We start from the raw sequence: 11,323 nt of genomic DNA, 5'->3' as shown, positions 1-11,323 counted from the left end.
AAAAAAAAAAAAAAAAGCAGCAAGGACCTTCAAACCCAAGGCTTCTACCTCATCCTGAAGCCGGTTCAGTCCCCCAGAGGTCTTCTCAGCCTCACTCGCCCAATCCTTGGCCTGGCGCTGGGCATCTGCCACCTCTCGCCGGGCCTTTTCCTTATAATCGTCCAGCTGGGCCTGGAGCTGCTGCAGGGCTTGCTTAGAGTCCTCCCCGATCTTCTCCAACTGAAACACAGAGAAAAGGGTCTTCAGCACTGTATATAAATGTCCGTGTCCAGGCCCAGACTCCCAAGACTCTCCCCCAAGGGTCTCCTTCCTGACAAGGCAGCCTTCTCTTGCTCTTTCCTGGGCCTAGGTTCCTAGTATAGCTAATAGTTATATACAGATGTCTGGGTTCAAATCCTGGTTCTACCACTTACTAGTGACCATATGCAAGTTACTTATCTCTCTGGGTCTCTGTTCCCCATCTGTAAAATGGGATAAGAATAGTAGCTATATCACAAGGTGTTGTGAGAATTACATTAGTTAATTATGTGAAGTTCTGTACTTAAAACAGTGCCTGATACAAAGTAAGCCTTAAATGACCATTTCAGCAAACCCAAGGTGCCAATGATTATAAGATGTACAACTAAGAAAAATCTGCCAATTGAACTATAACATACCATAAGTTGTAAGACACAACTCTATTTCAGAAATGATAAAATGTGCATTTTTCATTGACAAATGATAAAATGCGCACTTTAGAATTGATGTAATATATTACGTGTTTGCTCTTGTTTTACAAAAAGATTGGGAGGAGAACCTTAGCAGCAAAAGCAATTTATTTCCTTTTCTTTTTTCTTTCTTTTCTTCTTCCCCTCACCGAAATTTAAAATTCTACCAATGAAGATTTTTTTTGTTTGACAGGCTCTTGCTGTATTGCAGTGGGGCAGTCACAGGTCACTGCAGCCTCAACCTCCTGAGCTGAAGCAATCCTTCTACCTCAGCCTCCCGAGTAGCTGGGAATACAGATGTCTGGGTTCAAATCCTGGCTCTACCACTAATTAGCAACCATAGGCAAGTTACTTATCTTTTCTGGGTCTCAGTTCCTTATCTATAGAGAAACTGAGGCACAAGCCACCACACCTGGCTAATTTTTTCTTTTTTTTAAAGTAGAGACAGAGTCTTACTATGTTGCCCAAGCTGGTCAATGACAATTCTTGTATATAGGTTTTGTAGACTCCTAAGGGAGAATCCCAGGAGATGCTCTCCAAGAATGAAGACCATAAAGGAATGGGATGTGAGGGAAAGAGCAAAAACATGGAGGGGAGGTAGGAAGGATGCCCCTTCCAGAAGATTTGGTCTTGGTCTTCCTAACAATGTACTTGAGGAAAGCAAACATCACACATTCTTTTTTTTTTTGTTCTTAAGACAGAGTCTTGCTCTGTCACCCAGGCTGGAGTGCAGTGCCATGATCTCGGCTCACTGCAACCTCCGCCTTCCAGGCTCAAGTGATTCTCCTGCATCAGCCTCCTGAGTAGTTGGGACTACAGGCACGAGCCACCACGCCTGGCTAATTTTTTACATTTTTAGTAGAGACAGAGTTTTGCTGTGTTGGCCAGGCTGGTCTCAAACTCCTGACCTCAGGTATCTGCCTACCTCAGCCGCTCAAAGTGCTGGAATTACAGGCGTGAGTCACTGCACCTAGCCATAAACATCGCACATTCTGATGAACCCCTCTCCCCCAACCCCCTGTCCCCTCAGGCCAACTTCTGGATGAGCTAGGCCTCTTCCTAAAGGCCCAGAATACCCCATGCCCCACCTCCTTGTTCAGTCGGTCCACAGTCCTGTCCAGCAAACGCTTCTGCTCCTCCAGCTCAGCCTTGCCTCGCCGGAGCACCTCCCGCTGCTTCCCTTCCTCCTCCAGGGCCCGGTTCAGTGTCTGCTGCTCTTGCCCCAGGCGGGCCAGCCCCCGCTGAGCCTCCTCTAGGCGTGCCTCCAGTGCCCGCTTGGCTGCTGCCAGACTCCCTTCCTCTTCCTGGGATGCATTCAAGGCCTCCTCCAGTTGCTGTTTCTCTGCCTGGGAGGTAGGGAAGCAGGGTTGGACTGAGAAAAGGCAAAACTTGGGTTCAAGTTATTTGGAGGTGGGTAGCTGGACGGGAGAAATGAGGTATTTATGAAAATGGTGCGCAATGAAAACAGGGTCCTAGCAAAGAAATCAGGATGCATAGAGCAAGCAAAGGGTGAGAGATAAGAGACAAAAATACCAGTGCAAAGACTGGAACACTGGCGCCAAAGTATACTCCAGGAAATAGACCCAAGGTTAACAGAGGGTTTGGGGAGGCGAAACAGATGCACACTAAGAACAAAGTGAAACTGATGACTGTTTAGCATAGGAGTATTTCACCAGGGCTGAGCAGAGAGGGCTGGGAGGGCAGAAGCACTGACCTCCAGCCGCTGCAGCTTGTCCCGCAGTCGTGCCTCCACCGCTTCCCCACCATCCACCAGACCTCGAGTCTCCTTCAGCTGCTGCTCCAAACCCAGGATGCGCCGGCGGAATTCGTCATTTTCCTCCTGGGTCTCCCGAAGCGTTGTCTCCACTGCGGCCCGCCGCTGCCCCAGCACTGCTGCCTCTGCCTCGGCCACCATCTTAGCCTAAGGACGGTTCAGGGGGTGGCAGCTCAGACCCCAGTGCTTGGAGCCATTGACCAAACCCAGGAAAGCCGTCCCAAAGACCGCCCATAAGAATGAGGCTTAAAGAGAGGAGCTGCCACCAGCCAGACGCTTCCCTGAAAATCCCACCCCTACAGAGATACAGGTGTCCTCCCCCTGCCAAATCCTGGCTTCTTTGAACCACACGCCTAGGACCCAGGAACTGGTCAGTACATACCCATGACAGGTAACTTTCCACACCCTCTGGCTCCTCAGCCCTCCAGACACCCTCAGCCTCCACCTCCTAAGCCCTGTGCCCACTCCCCTTGCCTTGGAAGCCTCTTCACAGTCCTGTCGCAGTTGCTGGAGGGTCTTTTGTAGCTGGAGGTTCTGTTCTTCCAGCTCCCGACCTCGATCAGCCTCAACCCTCAGGACCGCCAGCTGCTTCTCCAACTCCCGGTCCCGGTGTCGCCCAGCCACCTCCTGGCTCTGCCGTTCTGCCTGCAGTTCCTTAAGCTCCTCCTGTGTCTGGAGCAGCTCCTGGAAGGAAATGGGAGGTGATGGGGCACCTAGAGCCAGATGAAGATACCTGAATGTGGAGAAGCTGAAACTCTCACACACTGCCAGGGGGAATGAAAAATGATGTGGCCACTTCGGACAGCAGTTCAGCAGTTTCTCAAAAAGTTAAACACAGATTTACCATTTATATCACCAGCAATTCCACTCTTAGGTAACCCAAGAAAACTGAAAATGTGTGTTCACACAAAAACTTATACATACGTGAATGTTCATAGTAGCATTATTCATTATAGCTCAAATGTATAAACAACCCAGATGTCCATGAATTGATGACTGGACTAAACATGGTACACCCACAGAGTTGAATATTATTCAGCCATGAAGTACTTGGCCAGGCGCGGTGGCTCACGCCTGTAATCCCAGCACTTTGGAAGGCCGAGGCGGGCAGATCACAAGGTCAGGAGATTGAGACCATCCTGGCGAACACGGTGAAACCCCGTCTCTAGTGAAAATACAAAAAATTTAGCCAGGCGTGTTGGCCGGCGCCTGTAGTCCCAGCTTCTAGGGAGGCTGAGGCAGGAGAATGGCGTGAACCTGGGAGGAGGCAGAGCTTGCAGTGAGCCAAGATCGTGCCACTGCACTCCAGCCTGGGTGACAGCGCGAGACTCCGTTTCAAAAAAAAAAAAAAAAAGGAATGAAGTACTCATACTTGCTACCACATGGACAAACCTTGAAAACACTATGCTAGGTGAAAGAAGCCAGACATTTAAGGCCATATATTATAGGATTCAATTATATGAAATATCCAGAATAGGTAAATCCAGAGTCAAAAAGTAGATTAGTGGTTGCCATTGGGTGGGGGGAATTATTGCTAATGGGTTTGGTGCCTTTTGGGGGTAATGAAAATGTTCTGTAATTAAATAGCGGTGATGGTTGTACAACTTTGTTAATATAATAAAAACCACTGGGTGCCAGGCACCAGTGGCTCACGCCTGTAACCCCAGCAGTTTGGGAGGCCGAGGCAGGTGGATCATCTGAGGTCAGGAGTTCAAAACCAGCCTGGCCAACGTGGCAAAACCCTGTCTCTACTAAAAATACAAAAATTAGCCAGGCATGGTGGTGTGTGCCTGTAATCCCAGCTGCTTGGGAAGCTGAGGCAGGAGAATGGCTTGAACCCAGAAGGCGGAGGTTGCAGTGAGGCAGACTACACCACTGTACTCCAACCTGGGTGGCACGGTGAGACTCTGTATCAAAAAAAAAAAAAGAAACCATTGGATTGTACACAAAGATGACTTTTACAGCATGTAAAATATAACTCCATAAAAAAAAAAAAAGTGAAGGGAGAGTACATGAAGGTATGACTAGTGCAACTGGTTGCTTAAAAAAATACAGTGTGAGGCCGGGTGCAGTGGCTCACGCCTGTAATCCCAGCACTTTGGGAGGCCAAGGTGGGCAAATCACGAGGTCGGGAGATCGAGACCAACCTAGCTAGCACAGTGAAACCCCGTCTCTACTAAAAATACAAAACAAAATTAGCCGGGTGTGGTGGTGGGTGCCATTAGTCCCAGCTACTAGGGAGGCTGAGGCAGGAGAATGAACCCGGGAGGCAGAGCTTGCAGTGAGCCGAGATCCGGTCACTGCGCTCCAGCCTGGGCGACAGAGCGAGACTCCGCCTCAAAAATATATATATATATATATATATAGTGTGGTCATGGGATCTCCAACTGCATGTAAGAGCAACCTGGAGAGACTTTGACAGAACAGGTCAGCATAATACCTGCAGCTGCCACTCGTCTTTCCTAGTGTGTGTGTGTGTGTGTGTGTGTGTGTGTGTGTGTGTGTGTAAAACCAAAATATGTGACACAATAAATACTGGCACAGCTCTGATTTCTTTTAAAAAGAAAATTAAAATATGAGTTCTGGTTCTAATTATTTGCTATTAGCTACTTCTGAAATTCAGAAAGTACCATAATTAGGCTAAAGGGTTATATAATATGTAGTGAATCTTCAATACAAGACCATATACTCTGCTATTTTTCTTTTACTAATTAGTTTTGTTACATTAGTAACCAGGCCGTGCCAACACAAGCATTCCAGTCAATGTGATGATATTTCTTAATGTAAATTAATAAACTGAAATTCTAATGGTACACATTTTTTCATAAATGTACTTAGAGACCCCTCTGAAAAACAAAGCAGCTTTTGCCATGCTGACCAAATTAGATTTCTGAGCCTGCAAAAGTGACCCTGGAGTTTCACAAATCCACCTAAATGCTGCTACCCATGACATCTCTTGGGAGGCAGCCAGCAGCTTCTGGCTATACCCCAACCTGGGTTCTGAGAGCACTTTCCATTAGAAACCTCTATGCTCAATGAGGAGACTGGTGCTGCTGTGTTGGAAAGAGATCAAGCTGAGCAGGCAGGATAAGGCCTGGAAACCAAGCACATAGGAGACAGCCCCACTAGCGTGGAGGCCCTCATGGAGAGGTAAGGCAGGTGTTCTTCACCCCCACCTGCCATTCTGCCCCCCAATTCCCAAATACCTTCTTGAGCACCTCAACCTGGCGAGTATCTCCAGCACTAGCTCGGGCCTGTTCTAATTCCCTCTGCAAGACCTCTATCTTCTCTCCAAGCTCCTCTTCCATCTCCTCCTTCTCCATTCGCAGCTGCAGGAGCCTGAGCCGGACAAGGTGAAATAAAGGGGAAAGGGAACAGAGTAAGGCCACATGCCTGGGGGAGGTTAGCATGACAATAAAAGCCACCTCTCCGGAGGCCAACACACTGGGCACCCACTCTCAAGAGGAAGGAAGGTGAACATGGAAAGGAGCAGTTTGAGAAATGGGAGAGTAAGAGCACACCATGGATAGAAAGGAAGTGGGCCAGGCATAGTGGCTCATGCCTGTAATCCCAGCACTTTGGAAGGCCAAGGCAGATGGATCACTTGAGCCCAGGAGTTCAAGACCAGCCTAGGCAACATAATGAAACCCTGTCTCTACAAAAAATACCAAAATTAGCCGGGTGTAGTGGTGCATGCCTATGGTCCCACCTGTTCAGGAGGCTGACGTGGGAGGATGGCTTGAGCCCGGGAGTTGGAGGTCGCAGTGAGCCCAGACTGTGCCACTGCACTCCCGCCTGGGCAACAGAGCAAGACCCTGTCTCAAAAAAAAGAAGGGACTGGGTGCAGTGGCTCATACCTGTAATTCCAGAGTTTAGGGAGGCCGAGGTGGGTGGATCACGAAGTCAGGAGTTCAAGACCAGCCTGGCCAACATGGTGAAACCCTGTCTCTACTAAAAATACAAAAAATTCAGGCCTAGTGGCAGGCGCCTATAATCCCAGCAACTCGGGAGGCTGAGGCAGGAGAATCGCTTGAACCCAGGAGGCAGAGGTTGCAGTAAGCCAAGACCGCACCACTGCACTCCAGCCTGGGCAACAGAGTGTGACTCCATCTCAAAAAAAAAAAAAAAGGGGTCCAGGCGCAGTGGCTCACACCTGTAATTCCAGCACTTTGGGAGGCCAAGGTGGACAGATCCCCTGAGGTCAGGAGTTCAAGACTGCCCTGGCCATGGTGAAACCCCATCTCTACTAAAAATACAAAAATTAGCCAGGCATAGTGGCATGAGCTTGTAATCCCAGCTACTTGGGAGGCTGAGGCAGGAGAATCACTTGAACCCAGGAGGCAGAGGTCGCAGTGAGCCAAGATCGTGCCATTGCACTCCAGCCTGGGCAACAAGAGCAGAACTCTGTCCCAAAAAAAAATTAATTAAAATTAAAATTAAAAATTAAAAAAGAGAAAGGAAGTGGCATATGAATCATGGGTATTTCTGAGAGGGCCAACGTCCTTACTCCTGCTTGGTGGCTCTAAGATCCTCCTTATTCTTCTGGAACATACTCTGCCAATGCCCTGTCTCCTCTGAAGTCTCCTCCAGCTCCCTCTGCAGCCCTCGCACAAGGGCTGACATCTTCTGCCTCTCGGCCTCCAGCACTGCATGGTCCTAGAGAAGGGGAGAGTTGGACACCAGAAGGCTCAGAGGGAAGAGGTCACTTCAAATCAAAGTGTGAGTGTGTACAAGGAAAGGCTTAGACCCAGAGGGCACCATGCCAGTTGCACCCCCTGACACTCCTGTGGTACCTGGTACAATGCTAGCAGAGGTTCTCTCCTCAAGTCACAGTCCACCCCTCTGTCATCTACAGGAAACCTCCCCAGTTATTTCCCCTTGGGATTTTTTATTTTTAGGTGGACAAAGTCTCGCTCTGTCGCCCAGGCTGAAGTGCAATGGCATGATCTTGGCTCATTGCAACCTCCGCCTCCTGGGTTCAAGTGATTCTCCTGCCTTAGCCTCCCAAGTAGCTAGGACTACAAGTACGCATCACTACACCCAGCTAAGTTTTTGTATTTCTGGTAGAGATGGGCTTTCTCCATGTTGCCCAGGCTGGTCTCTAACTTCCTGAGCTCAAGCAATCCACCCGCCTCGGCCTCCCAAAGTGCTGGGATTACAGGCGTGAGCTACCGCGCCCAGTCCCCCTTGGGACTTTGTCACACAACCTCATGGTACTTCTGGCCTATACTCCCTCCCTCTGCCCTTATAGTTTTCCTGGCCAAGGTTTTCAGCAGATCTCACATGTGTCCTTTAGAAGGAGAGGGGGAGTTCCCAGTTGCAACCATGAAAAGTCCAAAAGTCCAAGATCCCAAGGCAGCCTTGTCCCCCAGCAGTGCCTTCCTCTCTCAGACCCTGCTCTTGTCACATGCCTGGGTTGCATCTTGCATGCTCCTGCGGAGCTGCTCTGTGTCTCGCTGGTACTGCTGCCGGACATGCTCCACCTCCTGGTCACGGGAGGCTACCTCCTCTTTCAGGGCCCCCTTCAGGGCTGTCAGTTCCCGCTCCCGCAGCCTCAGCTGCTCCTCTACCCGCTGTTTCCCCTCCAAGACCTCCTCCAGAAGTTGCCGGGTCTCTAACAGGTCCTGGAGAAAGTAAAGGAAGAGGTACAGGTGTGACCATATTAGAATCCATCTACTTATCAATTCACTGAGTCAAAAAATATTTATTGTGTTAGGCACAGTACCAGGTGCTCTAGTACCAGTACTAGAGCCCAGAATGATAGGTTTCCTTTATCCTAACTCTAGTCCCAGCCCACCACTGAATCTGGCTGAAAGCACACTGAGTACCTGTAATCAGCCAACCACTCCTCATACTTTGGGGAAACCATGGATGAGCAGACTTGAGGATGCTCCAGCTGAGAAAAAGCAGAGGCTGGGGCATATGACCCCAGACCCTACCTTCAGTAACACCTCCTTAGCAGGCTCAGGACCCTGGACCTGTTTCAGCTGGTTCTGCAGCTCCATCACCTGGGCCTCCAGCCCATGTCGTAAACCTTCACCCTGGTCCAAGAGGCGCTTCATGTTCTGGAGCCTAATAATAGATAACATTATTGCACACTATGTGTCAGGAAGTTTTCTAAACACATCATATATTTTAATTCGTATTTATTAATGCATTTAAACTTCCTGCCTTCAAATCTCGATAAGGCCTCCCCTGATTTTTGCAGCCTGCCCCACTACAACCTGACCCTCCTGATCTGCCTTACCCTGTTGTATCTACTGCCTTCTCATGTGTTACAAATTTACTTGCATAATATGTTTGTTTACTGTCTGTTCCCTCTCAGCAGAAACTAAGCTTCTGGAGAGCGAGCCCTTCATCTATAGGGTTCACTGATGTGCCTTGGGAACCTAGATTAATGCCTGTCACAGCATTCTTGATGAAACATCTGCTGAATGGATGACTGAATCCTTACAGTGATCCTGTGAGGTAGGTACTATTATTAACTCTACTTTATAGTTTAAGAATCTGAGACAGAGGCAAACCCAGGTAGCTTAACTCAAAATCATGCACTACCACCATTATTGATAAAGAAGGTAGAGAGAAAGGCCCTATCCTGTCCTTAAACCAACACTGCCCCTTTCAGCTTCTGGAGATTTTCTTCTGTCTCCTTCAACCCTAGGGGCAAAGAGGGAGTGGCCTCTAAACGTGGCCTACGACCCCAAGCAGCCCCCCAGCAGCCCAAGGTGCGCCATCAGCTGCACTCACTCCTTGTTGCTCTGCTGGGCCTCCTCCTTCCTTCTCTCCAGCAGCTTCTGCAGTTGGCTGCACTCTTCTATTTTCTCCTCCAGCTGCTGCTCCAATCCAACTCGGGATGGCTCTAGCTTCTGCCGCCTCTGAAAAAGGGAATGAGAGTACAGCAGATGGAGGGTAGGGAAAGCCTCTCAGACTCAGAATAATGGGAATGTATGTCTAACACTCATTGGACACTTGCTATACAATAGACACTGTACTTAGGACCTTATGTGTATTATCCACATTTAATCCTCATAACTAGCCTTGGTACTTATGATGATGTAAAATATATCCACAAATTATCTAACATTTCTTTCAAAAGATAAAGCCAGCTGGGTGCGGTGGCTCACGACTGTAATCCCAACACTTTGGGAGGCCTAGGCTGGCGAATCACCTGAGGTTGGGAGTTTGAGATCAGCCTGACCAACATGGAGAAACCCCGTGTCTACTAAAAATACAAAATTAGCCAGGCGAGGTGGCACATGCCTGTAATCCCAGCTACTCCGGAGGCTCAGGCAGGAGAATTGCTTGAACCTAGGAGGTCGAAGTTGCAGTGAGCCGAGATCACACCATTGCACTCCAGCGTGGGCAACAAGAGCAAAACTCCATTTCAAAAAAAACAAAACAAACAAAACAAAACAAAGATAAAGCCTAATTCTGTTTGCCTCAAGCACGGGCTTGACTTAGGGGCTTCCTTCTAACAAACGGTAAAAGGAGGATGTGATGAGTAAATTCTGAGGTTAGGTCATAAAAAGGCATTGCAGCTTTTCTCTTGGATCCCTTACTCTGGGAAAAAGTAGCTACGATATTATGAGGATACTCAAAAGCAGCTCTAGGAAGGCCAAACAGCCAGGAACTGAGGTCAACAACCAACAGCCATTTGATTAAGCCAGGTTTTTCTGTTTTGTTTTGTTTTGTTTTTGGTGTTCTGTTCTGTTTTGTTTTGTTTTTGGTGTTCTGTTTTGTTTTGTTTTGTTTTGAGACGGAGTTTTGCTCTTGTTGCCCAGACTGGAGTGCAATGGCGAGATCTTGGCTCACTGCAACCTCCACCTCCTGGGTTCAAGTGATTCTCGTGCCTCAGCCTCCTAAGTAGCTGGGATTACAGGCATGCGCCACCTTACCTGGCTAATTTTTATATTATTAGAGTAGAGATAGGATTTCTCCATGTTGGTCAGACTGGTCTCAAACTCCCGACCTCAGGTAACCCATCCACCTCTGCCTCCCAAAGTGCTGGGATTACAAGCATGAGTCACAGCGCCCAGCCTGTTTTTTTGTTTGTTTGTTTGTTTTGAGATGGCGTCTCACGCCGTTGCCCAAACTGGAGTGCAGCAGCACGATCTCAGCTCACTGCAACCTCTGCCTCCCAGGTTCAAGCAATTCTCCCTGCCTCAGGCTCCCAAGTAGCAGGGATTACAGATGCCTGCCACCATGCCTGACTAATTTTTGTCTTTTCAGTAGAGACAGGGTTTCACCACGTTGGCCAGGTTGGTCTTGAACTCCTGACCTCAGTTGATCCACCCACCTCGGCCTCCCAAAGGGCTGGGATTACGGGCATGAGCCACTGCACCCAGCCAATTAAGCTGGTTTTGTTTGTTTGTTTGTTTCATTCATTTATTTATATTTTTTTTAGACAGGGACTTGCTCTGGCACCCAGGCTGCAGTGCAGCAGTGCAATCCTAGCTTAGTGCAGTGTTAACCTCCTGGGCTCGAGCAATCCTCCCACTTCAGCCTCCCAAGTAGCTGGAACTACAGGTGCATGCCATCACATCTGGCTAATTTTTTTTATTTTTTGTATAGGCAGGGTCTCACTGTGTTGCCCAGGCTGGTCTCAAACTCCTGGGCTCAAGTGGTCCTCCCACTTTGCCCCTCCAAAGTGCTGGGATTATAGGTGTGAGCCAACATGCCTGGCCCTGAGTAAGCCATTTTAGAAGCAGATCCTCCAATTTACTTCTTTTAGCCACGGCCAGAAGCTGGACTGGAACCTTATAACAGACTCAGAGCCACAATTACCCTGTTAAGCTGATCCCAGGTTCTTGGTCCTCAGACACTGGGAAATGCTTTTTTTTTT

General features: G+C 48.6%; 2 protein-coding genes across 3 annotated transcripts in view; both read right to left on the bottom strand.

Annotated features, from left to right (window-relative positions):
* TUFT1 (tuftelin 1) overlaps positions 1-7,322 on the bottom strand; it is a 64,640-nt gene extending 57,318 nt beyond the window's left edge. The window contains exon 1 of the mRNA XM_011937880.1: positions 7,313-7,322. The gene's annotated coding sequence lies outside the window, so the exon portion shown is untranslated. The remainder of the gene's footprint in view (positions 1-7,312) is intronic.
* CGN (cingulin) overlaps positions 1-11,323 on the bottom strand; it is a 28,849-nt gene that overhangs the window by 6,097 nt on the left and 11,429 nt on the right. For both annotated transcript variants that reach the window (XM_011937884.1, XM_011937885.1), the window contains exons 6-14: positions 9,229-9,356; positions 8,421-8,553; positions 7,893-8,105; positions 6,989-7,137; positions 5,688-5,820; positions 2,956-3,165; positions 2,422-2,628; positions 1,796-2,053; positions 49-219 (exon numbers count right to left, since the gene is read on the bottom strand). In XM_011937884.1, coding sequence (XP_011793274.1) covers positions 49-219; positions 1,796-2,053; positions 2,422-2,628; positions 2,956-3,165; positions 5,688-5,820; positions 6,989-7,137; positions 7,893-8,105; positions 8,421-8,553; positions 9,229-9,356 — 1,602 coding nt within the window. The remainder of the gene's footprint in view (positions 1-48; positions 220-1,795; positions 2,054-2,421; positions 2,629-2,955; positions 3,166-5,687; positions 5,821-6,988; positions 7,138-7,892; positions 8,106-8,420; positions 8,554-9,228; positions 9,357-11,323) is intronic.

This window comes from Colobus angolensis, unplaced genomic scaffold, assembly GCF_000951035.1.
Source record: "Colobus angolensis palliatus isolate OR3802 unplaced genomic scaffold, Cang.pa_1.0 Scaffold169, whole genome shotgun sequence".
NCBI classification, from domain to species: domain Eukaryota; kingdom Metazoa; phylum Chordata; class Mammalia; order Primates; family Cercopithecidae; genus Colobus; species Colobus angolensis.
This window is presented reverse-complemented; position numbering and strand designations above follow the sequence as displayed.